This window comes from Sinohyriopsis cumingii, chromosome 11 (assembly GCF_028554795.1).
Source record: "Sinohyriopsis cumingii isolate HCF-2022 chromosome 11, ASM2855479v2, whole genome shotgun sequence".
NCBI lineage: Eukaryota > Metazoa > Mollusca > Bivalvia > Unionida > Unionidae > Sinohyriopsis > Sinohyriopsis cumingii.
Genome location: NC_142971.1, coordinates 70,138,284 through 70,155,134, shown reverse-complemented (window position 1 = coordinate 70,155,134; position 16,851 = coordinate 70,138,284). Strand labels below are relative to the sequence as shown.

Here is a 16,851-nt window from a genome sequence, read left to right as displayed (position 1 = left end):
CATGTAGTGGCCCGAAATTACAATTATCTGCTAACACATAGATAACTGTAACAAAACTGTCCACTGTTTCACCCTCTTTCCTGTTTTCTTTGATTAAATTTTGTCTTTTCAAAAATTACATTCCTCTTTGGAATGAAATATCACATGAATCTATCTGTCACAGGCTTCCACTTTTGATCTTCCTTTGTCAGGTTGAATGACGACAAAATGTCATCAGCCTCACTTCCCATGGAATAAATCAAGGTATTGAATTTCTTCCTCGTTTTCACCAAGTCCAGACGCTTGATGAAAGCGCTCAAAGCGCTGAAACCACTTTTCCCATGTTTCAGGTTTCGAAAAGTCACATTTGTCCAGATTTATAAATTGAGATGAAGCCATTTTCAACTCTGATAATTTCAATCCTGTGTTTTTACTGCTGCCACCATGTAACGGTATTAATTCTTGAAGCATGACTGCAGGAGGCATTCTATACTATTTATTAAATACAAGATATCAATACAGCTAGGAAGGGGAGTAAAAACTGCCTAGAGTGTATTTCCCATGGAACTTAAACCCCAGTGAATGTATAACAAACCAGCTGTTGGTGTGTATCAGTTCTAGTCCAGTGTGGAATATCTGATTACTTTTACTGTCAAGTGATATTTAAAAAAAACAAAAAATATTTAAAAACGTTTTCTCACATGCTGATGGTAGGAAACATTTTCTTGAAAATGTTTATGTACATTGCTGTACATTCACAATGTCTCTGTATATTGCTGGACAAGTTTTCGTGGATTTTGTGGTTACATCCAAATACAACTTTAAAGACAGTCGACAGAAAACACAGGACCCAACCCAAAATGATCTTTCTGTGGAAAACAAGACTCGATCGCCAGTAATCGTTTTTGGTGGGAAACGGGACTAAATCAACAATAATCTTTCTGTGGCAAACACTAGGGCTCAGTCAACAATGATATTTCTGTTGGAAACAGAACCTAATCAACAATGATCATTGTGTAGGAAACATAGAACCTAATCAACAATGCTCTTTGTGTAGGAAATATAGGACCTAATCAACAATGATCTTTGTGTAGGAAACATAGGACCTAATCAACAATGACCTTTGTGTAGGAAACATAGGACCTAATTGACAATGATCTTTGTGTAGGAATCATAGGTAACAGGCAACTATAACTGCATATATGAATTAACATTAAGTGAAAGCTTTGACAAGTAGTTCTCATTGGAAGAAGGGTCTACATAATATTAGGCTTCAGGCATAGAGTCATCCATTTTGACAACTAGTTATCAATGGAAGAGATTAAGACAGGCATTGGTCATAGGGCCATCCAATGTTTACAAGTAATTCTCAGAATAATAAGGGACCCAAATAAAGTTTAGCCAGGCCCTTGCATTTTTTCTGGGAGAGAGACCCATATACGATGTTGACATGCCTCAGACAACAGGGCCATCCAGTTTTGACTAGTAGTTTACAGTAGAAGAAAAGTCCATACAAGATTTCGACAGGCATGGGGCCAACATGCTTAGGCAATTCTTAGAAGAAATGGGACCCTTATAAGGCTATGAATGTCACATATATAGGGCCATCCAGCTGTTCAAAAGTTGTTACAACGAAGGTATAGAGCCATCCAGTTTTTTACCAGCAGTTCTATGGGGGCATATAAGGTTAGACTGACCTCAGACATTGGCCCATCCAGCATTTAGAAGTAGATCTCAGTATAATAGTGTACTAATGAAAGATTTAGGCAGGCCTCATGTATCTAGTCATCTGTTTTTATAGGACATCATGTAAAGAGGGTTCTTGACAAGTCTATTTTAGTATGCATACTGTTGTAACAATCAAAATATAAAATTTGCCAAAAGAAGAATATTTCAGAAATGAATCATTACTAAATTTACTGAAAAGAATTTGAAACAAAATATGAAAAGAATTTGATACATTTATTAAGTAGATGGGATACATACCTTTGAAACATTTTTTCAAATTTGAATTGTTTTCTTTTTTTATATTTTGCAAAGTTCAGATAGTAATAGTTGTTGTTGTTCTAGGGTTTAACGCCATTTTTCAGCACAAGATAGGCTATACGTGGCGGCCAGTATAACTGGTGGAGGAAGAACCCTGGAAAACCCAGGGAAGAACCACTGACCCACGAGAAGCTACTGGCAGGCTTTCCCACGTGCCTATGCTAGATAGTAATAGTAGGAATAGTAATCTTAGTAGTACCATTAGAAGAGAAGAAATAGCAGTAATGGTAGGAGTGGTAATCCTAGTAGTACCATGAGAAGGGAGGAAATAGCAGTAGTGATAATCCTAGCAGTTCCATTAGAAGTGAAGAAATTATAGTAGTAATAGGTCGAGAAGAAATGGAGAAGTGCTACTGGTGTACAGGCTGTCAGATAGATAGATCCAATAAATGATATGCATGTTCATCAAGGAATATTTAATATTTAAAAAGTGATATGTAAATAGTACAATAGATATAGGTATGATTGAAACATTCAAATATTTATTTTCTCATTGACTTAATTGAGCATTATTAATCTAGTAATAGATGTCATGCAAATAAGACAAAAACAAAATTTTCATTTGAAAATTCATTGTTAAAAAGGCTTATGTATTATACCTACAAATCAGATTTCAGATTCTGAGGCAAATCGAAGTAACACTTGAATTACTGGTATGAAAACTCATTGTGACTGCATATTCCCTGTATTATAATCCACTTTCTGTGCAATTCATTTTATGTTTGTTTAGCCACCAATCTATATTTGGTCACCATATGTGCTACATCACAGTTTGTCATCTAAATAATATGAATCTTTTATTTGTTTCATAAGTTTTTTGGGAGTAAGAAAAGGTTCCATATTTATAGGTGCATGAAATTAAAGATTTTAATTTCTGGTTTCATTTATAATTTTGATTTGGTAATCAATGACCACCATGAATGACCAAACTTTATTGTGCTTCATTTTATAGAGTAACATTAATACTCGTGTTAATTACGTAATTCAAGGTAAAATCTAAAAAATACCTTTCTCCTCATTCCTATATGTAGTTATCTAATCTTGCTGGTAAGGAAAATGATATAATAATTATATACAAAAGGGAGAGAAGTTTCACAGTATCCATGAATACTGACTGATGTTATCATTAGCAAAAAGAACTTGAGGCTCATGCATAAAACTACCCAAAATATTATTGTATTATATAAGTGACATAAATCATCTCACATTATAACACAGCTTGAGATTCAATTATTTGCACCTTTAAAGAAACCTCTACTATCTATTTCTGCAAAAAAACATCTATCTTATGATGTATGAAGATTAGATTTCTGGTTTTTAAGTTTTATTTCAGTTGGTAAATGTGTAGCCTTTGCTTTTCAGAATCGTTTGTAATGATAAAAGTATCTCTACTGTTGTTAAAACTGACTGACCATGGATACTGTGGAACTCCAGTAGTTATGACCTGTAGGACACACCCTTCTCGTGATAACTGATGAATGTTATGAGAATCACTTCCAACAACATAGATGTTGTCATCCCTGTCAGCTGCTACTCCTAAAGGATGTTTGAGGTTGTCAGGACTGTAGGTATACTGCTTCTTGCCTTCCATATTGAAACAATAAAGGGAATTTTTACTAGGCACAGTAACACAGACTCTTGTCTTAGAGTTATTCAGAGCTATGTAGTTGAACCATCCAGATGGTGAGACGTACTGATCAGAATAATTTACCTCTCTCCCATCTTCGATCAGACTCCAGCAATACTTGTTATTACCACAGTCGCCAGCTGCAACCATCTCTCCATTCCCAGCTGCTGTAATTCCATAGCACTTATGTTTAGTTGTTGTTGTTCTGACTGGACTGATGACATCATCCCTGACTGACAGAATCTGAATTTTATTCTGATTATACACAGATACAGCCACTTCCTCATCATCCACCACACATATGTCAAAAGGGTATCCTGTGAGTTTGTATGTTGTAACTACCTGATGTGTATTGTTAAGAAGAATGCACTGCCTATTGTTATGATCAACAAGCATCACCCTGTCTCTAGGGAGAATAGCAATACCACTATAAGATGGTGTACCTCCACTGATATTAACATTAAATGCTTCAACTTTCTCAAACTGGCATTCCTTTGTTGGTTTCCTCAACCCAGGTATAGAAAAGGTTGAGCCAGTGATGGTCACAAGTTTTCCAATATCGGATGATGAGAGCGATAAAACGGATTCTAACAGTGTAGTGAATTTCACCTGCACTGTCAGCATGTCTGTCCTCTCATATTTTTCTCTAATCTGAGAGTAATATAAAGGTAGTTGTCCCTTTATTTTTTCTGCAGTCAGAAATATTTGTATATCAGTTCCATATTCGTCAACTGTTTCACACAAAATGTGAGAATTTCTTATAGCATGAATCAATGACAAGCATTGATGGTTCTCTTCTTGTGTTCTAATAGCAACTTCCTTGTGGATTCTCCTTCCCTCCATCTTCACTTTCATCTCTAACTCGTCCAAAGCTGTATTGATTTTCTTTCTCATTTCTCTGATTTGATCAGTCAGTCCATTAACTTGGGACTCAAGATCATTCATGTTCGACTCTTTTACATCCATAAACGTTTTTAAGTGAGTTTCCAGTTTTTTTAACTCTTCAATGATTTCATTTGGTTTGGTTTCACATAGCAGAGCAGGAAGTTCTTCCTTCAAATTTCGCATATCAGAACAATCTTTATGGTTTTTAAAAAAGCAAATACCACAACAGGCAGCCTTGTGATGTATACAGTAGAAATTTAGATTTTCACCGTCATGCTCAAAACATGTAAAACCTTCAGCAAATTTCATCACATTTTGTGGGCTGTTCAATAACTCCTCAATTGTAAGAATAGTGTGAGTTTTTAACATTTTCTGTTTCCTGTGGAACTCTAGACAGTCATCGCACATTGCTTCCTCGCATACTATACAGAAGCCTGTTGCTGTGAGAGACACGCCGTCAGAGCTACATGCATCACATACACGGTCTACTTTTGATTTCGTGGGTAACATTGATTGTATCACAGTGTCGGCTGGAAAGAGAGACGCCCATTCACTAATTGGTTTATTCTGTTTAAAATGACAAGCTGTTTTTCTACATACTGGACACTCGATACATCTCTTTTTCTCATGTTCTATAGCCTTGCTTGTGATGTATGACTGCAGACAACTCTGACAGAATGTGTGGGCACACGGCAGCTGTCTTGGTGCGTTGAATAATCCCAAACAAATGGGACAAGTTGGTTCGTCTTCAGTATGTGTTATAGCAGTCGCCATTATGAAGTATCTCCCTTAATTTTCCTATCTAATATTGCGGTATATCTTCTTATATACTCCTATAAACCTTAAACTGATCACGCTGGTATTTCTTCCTGGTCATGTGTGGGCCTGTTTAAAGCTTGACTGGAACACGAAATCGTTTGACAGATTTAATACTATATCTCAGTTTATGACTAATATAAATACAGTGTAGATCAAAATTTTTAGGTCAGGCCCAGATAGTCCCAGGTATAAAAGATACATGTGTTTCACTGTGGATACCAGTGTGGGCTTTGAAATAGGGAAATTATATATATTTCTACTAGAGAATATTTCCCAAATGCTACAACTCATTGGGAGGTTCGACATTACGAAAGCACGCTCACAGGAGTCGCGTTACATCACAAAACTGCATGTAGGGAAAACCGGGCTTCATTCCCATTGTCATTGTGTGTTGTCTACTATGTTTCCATTAAAATACATTAGTCATAATCAATTAGGCTTTTTTCAACTTTTAACCGATATCGTTCCATTCATAGGTATAATGACTTTTACTTGATTTCTCTCGATATATATATATTCAATTCAGTCACATCCCATTAGGAATATATTAAAATGTATAAACACATCTATTTGAACAAAACAAAAAACAAAATGGTAACCCTCATTGTATGTACTGTTCATGCAATATTTCTAGTAGCTGTTTATTTACAATTGTTCTTAAAGAGATTGTAACTTTAATTTTGTGTTTTATGCCACCATTGATAGCCATAATAAGTACAAAGAATTATTTTCCGTTTAAAAAAAAATACTTGCTCGAGACAATAAATTTGTTCTGCTCAACGCCAACTTTGGAAAATGCAACTATCGATCCGATTTCATTGCTTTTAAACGCATTTGGTGCTGAATCCTTTTTCTCATTAAGGATGCAATGTCTTTATGAAAGATTGTAGCCAAAGGGTTACATGCTATTGAAGTCACATCAATAAACGACTTTTAAGGATGAAGACCTGTGCTCATTTGTTAAATCGACAGCAGCATTAAAGCCTGGCAGCAACATCAAATAACTGGTAGCTTGTCAACATAAAATGATAAGATAACAAAGAAGTCAGCCCTGACTGAAATTCCATAAGCCAGTATTCCCACTTTCCACATGCCCAAAATTTCTCTTTTTTAATATTGTCATACAACATTGCAATAGCTACAATTTAAATATGAATTCAATAGGGTTCAAAGGGGTTTGACAAGTGTCATTATTGTTCATCACTACACTGGCGTACTTCACAAAGTAAAACTCTGTCATCCAAGAGTTCTGACATTTATTTTTGTTGGGCTTTGCTGATAGCTATCCTAAAATGGTTTTAAAAATGATTTACACTTGAACACTATTCTGACAACTGAAATGACCATGCTTTGCAATCTTTAAAATCTGACTTTAAACAAATGTTGCTGCTGTTCACAACTTTGTCAAAATTATAATACATATGGCTTAAACATTCTAATTCAAATAAATATTATCGAATAACTTTTGTTCTTGTACACACATCTAATATCTCTTCGATTTACTTATAATGACTGTTCACTTCCTGATCCTACCTATGCAAATTAGCACAATGGGCTCACCCACTACAGCCTTCAAACACATCTCACTACCTATTGTCAGCCAGTTAAGTAATATGTGAAGTGGTGGTTTATACCTGACCTTTTCGCCTATAATTGCCAGCATTTAAACTACCCAGGGGATTCCTGATCCTACCTATGCAAATTAGCACAATGGGCGCACCCACTAAAGCCTTCAAACATCTCACTACCTATTGTGAGCCAATTAAGTAATACCTGAAATGGTGTTTTATACCTGACCTCTTTGCCTATAATTGCTAGTATTTAAATTGCCCAAGGGATAGTTTTATATCAACTCCAATCATGACTGTTTACCGTTTATACATACTATGGGCATATAGCCCGATGCCAGATGTTTTGAGCACTGAGTCTAAATTAATTGCTGATTACGTTTTAGACCCTTTGATATTTCATACATATATACATGTAACATATATGATCCAAAAAGGGATCTCTTCGAGGCTGATTTTATGTATGATACAAAATACCATGCATGAAATAAGTGTTACATCATAACAGTGTACCTCACTCCAAGGTTTTTAATTGTAACAACGTATAGCCCTCCCCCTTTATAAGGTTCTTATCAATAAGCAACACCCTGTCTTTCGGGAGAATAGTAACACCAGCATAACATGAATTATTTGGTGTACCTCCACTAATATTAACATTAAAAGTTTCAACTTTCTCAACCTGACATTCCTTTGTTGGTTTCCTCAAACCAGGTATAGAAAGAGTTGAGCTAGTCATGGTCACAAATTTTCCAAATTCATATGATGACAATGATAAAATAGATTCTACCAGTGAAGTGAATTTCACCTGCATTGTCAGTGTGTCTGTCTTCTCGTACTTTTCTCTGACCTGAGAGTAATACAAAGGTAGTTGTGACTTTATTTTTTCTGCAGTTAGAAATTTGTGTATATCTATTCCATATTTGTGGACTGTTTCACAGAGAACTTGAGAATTTCTTATGACATGAATCAGTGACAAGCATTGATGATTCTCTTCTTGTGTTCTAATAACAAATTCTTTGTGAATTCACCTTCCCTCCATCTTCACTTTCATCTCTAATTTATCCAAAGCTGTATTGATTTTCTTTCTCAGTTCTATGATTTGATCAGTCAGTCCATTAACTTGGGACTCAAGATCATTCATGTTAGACTCTTTTACATTTATAAACGTTTTTAAGTGAGTTTCCAGTTTCTTCAACTCTTCAATGATTTCACTTGATTTGGATTCACGTAACAGAGCAGGGAGTTCTTCTTTCAGATTTCGCACATCAGAACAATCTTTATGGCTTTTAAAGAAGCAAATACCACAACAGGCAAACTTGTGATTATTGCATTGCAGTAGAAATTTAGATCTTCGCCATATCTGCTACATCACAGTTTGATATCTTCTAAATAATACGAACCTTTTATTTGTTTCATTAGTTTTTTGGATAGCATCAGAAAACTACCTTCCTCCTCATTCCTTTATATAATATTGCTGGTGAGGAAAATGATATATACAAAAGGGGGAGAAGTTTCACGGTGTCAATGAATACCGACATGTAATCATCTTATCATTAACAAAATGAACATGAGGCTCATGCATAAAACTACCCAGTATATTATTTTATTATGTAAGTGACATAAATCGTCTCACAATATAACACAGCTGGAGATTTAATGATCTGCACCTTTAAAGAAAAATACTATTTTGCAAAAGATATTTATTATATGGTGAAAGATGATTCAATTTATGGTTTTTAAGTTTTATTTCAGTTGGTAAATGTATAGCTGTTGCTTTTCAGAATAGTTTGTAATAATAAAAGTATCTCTACTGTTGTCAAAACTGATTGCCCATTTATTATGTGGCACGTTTGTAGTTATGACCTGTAGTACACACCATTCTGGTGATAACTGATGAATGTTATGAGAATTATATCCGACAACATAGATGTTGTCATCCCTGTCCACAGATACTCCAAAAGGCATTTTGAGGTTGTCAGGACTGTAGGTATACTGCTTCTTGCCTTCCATGTTTAAACAGTGAAGGGAATTATTACTAGGCACAGTAACATAGACTCGAGTTTTAAAGTTATTCAGAGCTATGTAGTTGTAGTATCCAGATGGTGAGTCATACTGATCAGAATAATTGACCTCTCTCCCATCTCTGATCAGACTCCAGCAATACTTGTTATTACCACAGTCCCCAACCACAACCATCTCTCCATTCCCAGGTGCTGTAATTCCATAGCACTTATGTTTAGTTGTTGTTGTTCTGACTGGACTGATGACATCATCCCTGACTGACAGAATCTGAATTTGTTTCTGATCATACACAGATACAGCCACTTCCTCATCATCCACCACACAAATGTCATGAGGGTATCCTGTGAATTTGTATGTTGTAACTACCTGATGTGTATTGTTAAGAAGAATGCACTGCCTATTGTTATGATCAACAAGCATCACCCTGTCTCTAGGGAGAATAGTAACACCAGTATAATATGGTGTACCTCCACTGATGTTAACATTAAATGTTTCAACTTTCTCAACCTTGCATTCCTTTGTTGGTTTCTTCAACCCAGGTATAGAAATAGTTGAGCCAGTCATGGTCACAAATTTTCCAATATCAAATGATGAAAGTGATAAAATAAATTCTATCAGTGGAGTGAATTCAAACTTCAATGTCAGTGTGTCTGTCCTCTCATATTTTTCTCTGACTTGAGAGTAATATAAAGGTAGTTGTGACTTTATTTTTTCAGCAGTCAGAAATTTTTGTATATCAAATCCATATTTGTTGACTGTCTCACACAAAACTTGGGAATTTCTTATGGCATGGATGAGTGACAAGCATTGATGGTTCTCTTCTTGTGTTCTAATAGCAACTTCTTTGTGGATTCTCCTTCGCTCCATCTTCACTTTCATCTCTAATTCGTCCAAAGCCGTATTGATTTTGTTTCTCATGTCAGTGATTTCATCAATCAGTCCATTAACTTGGGACTCAAGGTCATTCATATTAGACTCCTTTACATCTTTAAACTTTTTTAAGTGAATTTCCAATTTCTTCAACTCTTCAATGATTTCACTTGGTTTGGTTTCACGTAGGAGAGCAGGGAGTTCTTCCTTCAACTGTCTCACATCCGAACAAGTTTTATGGCTTTCTAAAAAGCAAATTCCACAACAGGCAACTTTGTGATTATAGCAGTAGAATTTTAGATCTTCACCGTTGTGTTCAAAACATGTAAAACTTTTAGCAAATTTCATCTCATGTTGCGGATTATTTCTTAAGTCTTCAGTTGTAAGAATAGTGTGAGTTTTTGTCATTTTCTGTTTCCTGTGAACGCTTAGGCAGATATCACACATTGCTTCCTCGCATACTGCACAGAAGCCTGTAGCTGTGACAGAGGCTCCCTCAGAATTACATGCTTCACATACACGGTCTACTTTCGATTTCGTGGGTAACATTGATTGTATCACAGTGTCGGCTGGAAAGAGAGACGCCCATTCACTAGTTGGTTTATTCTGGTTGAAATGGCCAGCTGTTTGTCTGCATACTGGACACTCGATGCATGTCTTTTTCTCATGTTGTGTAGCGTTGCTTATTATGTAGGACTGTAGACAAGTTTGACAGAATGTATGGGCACACGGTAGCTGTCTTGGTGCTTTGAAAAGTCCCAGACAAATCGGACAAATTGGTTCCTCATCAGTCTGTGTTACAGCTGTCGCCATTATGAATGAGCTCCCTTTATGATCTTGTCTAATATTGAGGTATAACTGCTTTTCATACACGCCTTAAACTGATCGTGCTTTTGCTTTCTTCCTGGTCATGTGTGAACATGTTTAAAGCTCGACTGGTACACGAAATTCTTTGGCATAAATAATGCTATATCTGAAACTAATATAAATAGTTTTAAATAAAATCTTATAGGTCAGACCGAGGGTGTCCCACAGGGGCTCGTATCGTTGCTTACATACATGTATCATATAATAACTGCATGGCCGTGATCGCGCCCGCTTAATACGTAACTAGTTATTATATAGTACATGTACGAAAAGTCAATTGTAAGCAACGATACGAGCCCCTGTGGTTTGTCCCAGGTGGAAAATATATGTCGTACTGTGGATACCAAATTGGTTTTTGAAATAGGGAAAATTTAACAATTTAAACATTTTTCAGTCATATCGCTACGATGTCTGCAGTGTGGCAGTTTATAGTGATGTCTAGTACTGGGGCGTCATGCCGCAGACACGTAGCATCATGTCCCACCCAGTCACATTATCCTGACACCAGGCCGACCAGTCCTAACACTAACCTCTTAATGCTGAGCGCCAAGTGTGGTAGCTGTTAGTACCATTTTTGTAAGGCTTTGATATGACTCGGCCGGGGATCGAACCCACGACCTCCCACATCCAAGGCGGACGCACAAACCACTAGGCTACCGGAGCCGTTTGCGCTATTAGTCGTCATAGCCTGGTTTGTATAGTATTTTGTTTTAGCTGTATATGTTATGGAATAACTGCAATTATAATTTCTCGATGTATTCATTTAGTTATTTTGCGTTGAATCAGCCGCAAAATAACATTACTATCATATTCGTATTCCCAAAGCATATATCATTAGGCCTCCATATTCTGTGTCCATTGTGTTTTTCATAGCATTTATTTCGGACAACTGTTCAGTATATAGCACAGATAAGGCTTTATCTGTCACACAAGTTAAATGGAAACAAGTGGTCTGTTTAAGTTAAACACACATTTCCTGGGCACAATTGAGTGGAGGCATGTGACACTACACATATGGGTCTGGTACTAATATGGCTGTCACACCTTATCGGCTAGTCAGTTGGCGACCTCATTTGGTCTCACGTGGTCTACAAACCCCGAAGAAGAAATGTTTGCATGAGCATACACATTGCCCTTATCAGTTTCCCTAGAGATGGAAAAGCAAGTATCCAGCTTTACATTACTGCCAATAGGACGTAAACGCCGACGGACATGAGTGTCAAACAATTTTGATGATTATTTACTGTGCAAGTACTGGAGAAAATTAGTCGAAATGTTCCGTTCAGTTACCATAAAAGTGTTCACTGCCTAAAATGTATTTTTCCGATGTTGAAACGCTGTCAATCGGACGTTTTTATTTCCAGTTTGTTTGCTATTATGTGTGGAAAGACGACAATCTCACCGCATTTAAAAGTCATTAACGACAACGGTTGATTCTACAAGTGTTCTAGTTTTCATATTGAGGTGAACGAAAGACTACATTTGATGTTTGTGTTTTCTGATGTTGTCGAGTATAACGTTTCAAGTAACACGGGCACTGCATTGCTGAGAGTCATTTCTTTCACAGTAAATTTTGCCTGAACAGCTTCCAGTCTTTATTAATAGGCTTTGTAATGTCAGCATTAAATATTTCACAGAATCAGATTTAGTGCAAACTTAAACATCCTACTTTAGTTACATCCTTTAGATTGCACTTTACATAATAATTGTATGCATATATCAAATTCATCTACTTTAAGGTAATGACCATTTATCTTTTGGGGTGAGTGGGTGGGGCTAGGATATTCTCTCGAGCTGAAATATTTTATTTTCTTTTATCTGAAGATAATAAATATCTTTCTGAAACTAATATCGTGGGTATATGGTTTTATTGTGCTATAAATGGATTTATTTTGTTATAAATCATAGCAGGACATTTTTTCTAGTTATTGACAGACGGAAATGCAAAGAAAGCGCCAGGCCCCAGAAAGCTGAATTATTAGTCCCTGATATAATTGCTGTACACCAAGATGCATATCGCGGTACGTTCAGAAAAACGAACAAAATATTTCGAAATATGTATATGAATGCAGCCTTGTGTCATACTTGCTGGGTATTCCTATGAATGCAGAGTTGTTTCATGCATTCTGGGGATTCCTATGCATACAGACTTGTATCCATGATGCTGAGGATTCCTAAATCTTATCAACAGTGCTATAAATATGGACATATGACAAAATTAATTTTACTATATGTTCTCTACATTTGTTTCTCAGTACTGACTTTTCCACTGTGTGACAATCAATACAAATCAAATGTTAATCTAAAATACCTTCAAAGATGACTTCACTGTGAAGTTCTCGTCAAAGGTTGACCAGCTCTTTTTTTAGATGCTGGACTGTCAACATAGCAGCGTGTAAACAGAACACAGATTTCACTTCCGGATCATCACCAAGACCTTATGACTCACTGTGCACTGTCGCCGAAATACACACAGACAACAACACCCTGAGCTCATATTATCAAGAATAAACAGTTACCTTTAAATCCGTACCAAAAATGCATAAATAAAACTCTTCTATCACCACCAAAATGAGAGAGGAAAAAAATGTTCTAAAAATAGACCAGAACTACATTCGTGGGTACTGAACTGGAAGTATTAATTGTGACGTAATTCCATATACTACATACGTACGTCATACAAAGACTTGCATGGAAGACGATGTTGTCGTTGTTGTTGTTGTTGTTGTATAATTTAACGACAATGTCAGCACAAGATAGGCTTAACATGGCAGCCAGCATAAATGGTATAGGAAGAACTCAGGAAAACCCTGGAAAGAACCACCGACCCACTAAAAACGACTTGCAAGCTTTCTCACATACCCACATTGGCCCAGATTGGCCGAACCCGAGTCTCGAACCCACGCAGACAGAGGTGAGATGGCAGTGGTCCCTAACTGTGAGCGCTTTAGACCACCCGACCTCTCGGGGCCTCCATGGAAGACGAATCCTTAAATGTGTTATTCTTCTTTGAATAGTAACAGGAAATCGTGTGATTTATTAAACACATTGAAAACCACTAATGCGTGGTCTTATTATAATTTCAGGAGAGGGCCAGTTGTTTTATAATTAGTCTGATCAGTTATTTGATTGGTGATAAGCTGTATCGTGCGGAGTTATTGGTTGTAAAGTACCTTGCCACACACACATCAAGGATCGAACGACTGTCATTCTGGTCCCGATTCCATCACGCTAACCATTTTAAAACTACATTGTTTGTTTTTTTGTTGTTTTTTTTTTTAAATAATAAGTACGTTGTTTCACTAGGATTTATTTGCGGCGGCTCTCTTTCGATGAGGTTAAAACCATACCCAATATATCGTTTCTGTTTTACTGCATTAAAAAAAAATGTCAACATTCCTTTAAACCATGTCTCACTGAACAGAACAATTTCTGAAATAAATATTAGGGACAATTGTTTTTGCTTTAAATAAACTTGAAACGAAAAATGTATTAAAAAAATATTGCTAAAAGTTCTACAAAATCTATAGAGGCAATTAATAAAATATTTTTTTTAATAAATAAATATATAAATAAATAAAAACATAAATTAATTGTGAAGTAAGGTGTAAAAATAAAAAGGATATAAAACCTTACAATTTAATTGTGAGTTTAAGTGTTTGGAAACTGCTGAGTCAAAACCCGTCAAGCAACCCACTTGTAGAAAACTGCTGCAATAAATTCAAAATCTACATTTTTTCTACGTATTATAATCATACCATTATATCTCAGTATCAAAAATCTATTTTTCTCCTTTTTGCCGGAAATACCGTGTTAATGACGTTTGTTAAGAGCAAGAGTTCGTAGCATGTATTAGGTCATTGCACCTGTTATCGAAGCAGACCGCATGAGAGGAAATTCAAGATGTGTGCGAATCGAAATCAGTACATTAGGTAAATAATTCAATTTAGACAAAATCACACATGCCAGATGTACACAGGGTGGTATGATGACATTGATTAGATATCAAGCAAGTTGAAATGGTTAAGCAAAAATAAGTGTATGTTCATCCTCAAGCATGGCAACAGTCAACCTTTGTACTCCCAATTTTCGAGAAATGATGCACAAGTCACAAACACTTTTTGTCAGTGAAAATAAGAAAAGTTACTTTTAGGATTTGATAGAAAGCATTCTGGGATGAAATTCTTTAATATTTGTCAAAATTATGCCATATAAAATATGTATACGGCATGACCGAGTTTACTCTGACCCTTCCTCCCCCATTTTTTAAATATATTTAAATATTTATCTTGGGTTATGGAGTCAGAGCCAGTTACTTAACTTGGAATTGGCCGCCACTTGTGGCATAATGTAACTGCAGTGGGTCCAACAAACTCAGATGATGTTACATAATTCATACATACATGAAACTGACAGGAAAATTACTTATTTTCTCAAAATATGCGAGTATTATAATCGTTTTGTTTTAAATCTACTGATAGACGAGACAAAACCAGGGGATTTTTTTTTTAAATTTGGCAAGCTACATGTCCGTGACAGCAGAGGTTTAATAATTACTTGATATCAACAATAAAGCCCAGCCACATGCCTGCAGCTACAAATAATAAACAAACTTTTATAAAAAAGTCAGTTATTACATTTGACCAAATTTGCCAGTGTCCTGGTTTGAAGGTTTATATAAATTATGCTGCACACTGCTCAAGTGTGGTGGGTGTTATTAATCAAGGTGATGCATTTACTGAACTTTGTGAAAAATAAAATGCATAACAATATTTGATCAACTCAAAATGAAAACATCCTGACATTGAGGTCTTACATTATTTAACAAATAATGTTGATGTGCAATGAAATATTGATGAAGGTATTCAAACTGGATAAACCTTAGAATTATTTCTTTAGTGACATTTGCACTGGACTGGACTGCACTCCACATGGGCCTCTTGTTGCTCATTTGGAAGAGATTATCAGCTTGGAATTCTCACTGAAAGATTTCCTACACATAGTAGGTGCAGTGGTTCATTGGTTACCATGCAAGACATGACTTAGCAGTGTTGTGGTTCATTGGTTACCATGCAAGACATGATTTAGAAGGGTTGTGGTTCAGGTTCAAACCGTACCATCAGGTCATCCTGGATCTACAAGGTCAGCACTCTTGATTCTAATTAACATGGCCCTAAATGAAAAAACCTAATTGAAACAGATGAAAGTCAGACATTGTGCATATTTATTAATGGAGTTTGACCAGACATTGTACTTCATTGCATTTTTTTTTAAAAAGCTGATAGACAACAGTGTGACATGATTTCAAGGTCAAAGGTTGTGACTTAGCTTTTTTTAAGATTGGGTTTCAGACACAGTCATGATTCTAATCATAGAAGATTCTAAAAATTTTGATCTTTAATAACTTTTACACCTGATAACAGTAAAATCTAATTGCTGGATTTTATTACCTTGATTTTGTGTCAGTTCTAAGGTCATAATTTGAGCTTTTGAACTATTATCATATGTGCATGAAATAGTTTCAAGGTCAAAGGTCATAACTAAGATTTGTGTACTGTACATATCTTGTGGAAATGTTGACTCAAAGTTCATCTCAAGAACATTTGTTGATTTTAATCACAGAGATTATAAAATAATGGAAGGAGGGAAGAAACTGAATTCTTCTGGATTCCCACCAATTTGAGAAAGGGTGGTGGGAGAGCAGTAGAAAGTCAATTTGTGTGAGGTGGGACTCATGTTTGGAAAATAAGGGCTTTAATTTTAAATGATTGTATGTTATGAATCACATTCCTGGCTTGTTATTTTTAATTGCTGCATTCAGTATATTGTTCAGTCTTACATATACAACAAACTTGGCTTATGAGGATATCATATATATTTTAACATTTTATTACTGCCATTCTAAGTAAAATTGCAGAACTGTGGGATGGTTTTATTTTTCATATTTTTATTTTATTGTTAAAGAGACCCAGTACAAATTTATGATGACATATACATACTTTAATGTTTTTTTTTTGTTTGAAGGATTTTATGTTGTAACTGATTAGCAGTTAGCTGTGATTAACATTAAGTTATTAGGCTTCAATTTGTTATTATGATGCATACATTAATGTTTTTGTCCTTGATGAAATACACAGTACATACATGTACATACATACATGCATCCAT

The 16,851-nt window shown here is 35.7% G+C and overlaps 2 protein-coding genes across 2 annotated transcripts; both read right to left on the bottom strand.

Moving 5' to 3' along the window:
- Positions 1-1,926: 1,926 nt before the first annotated feature.
- LOC149788667 (uncharacterized) lies at positions 1,927-5,465 on the bottom strand. The gene has a single exon (XM_089974743.1). It carries the CDS (start codon positions 5,309-5,311, stop codon positions 3,350-3,352), a length of 1,962 nt encoding a protein of 653 aa, XP_089830869.1. The 5' UTR covers positions 5,312-5,465; the 3' UTR covers positions 1,927-3,349.
- Positions 5,466-8,503: 3,038 nt separating this feature from the next.
- On the bottom strand, positions 8,504-10,740 carry LOC149788666 (uncharacterized). The gene has a single exon (XM_089975747.1). It carries the CDS (start codon positions 10,627-10,629, stop codon positions 8,668-8,670), a length of 1,962 nt encoding a protein of 653 aa, XP_089831873.1. The 5' UTR covers positions 10,630-10,740; the 3' UTR covers positions 8,504-8,667.
- Positions 10,741-16,851: the final 6,111 nt, after the last annotated feature.

What these genes read in the sequence shown, in the direction of transcription:
- LOC149788666 (XM_089975747.1), bottom strand. Translation starts at nt 10,629, where the DNA reads ATGGCGACAGCTGTAACACAGACTGATGAGGAACCAATTTGTCCGATT.
- LOC149788667 (XM_089974743.1), bottom strand. Translation starts at nt 5,311, where the DNA reads ATGGCGACTGCTATAACACATACTGAAGACGAACCAACTTGTCCCATT.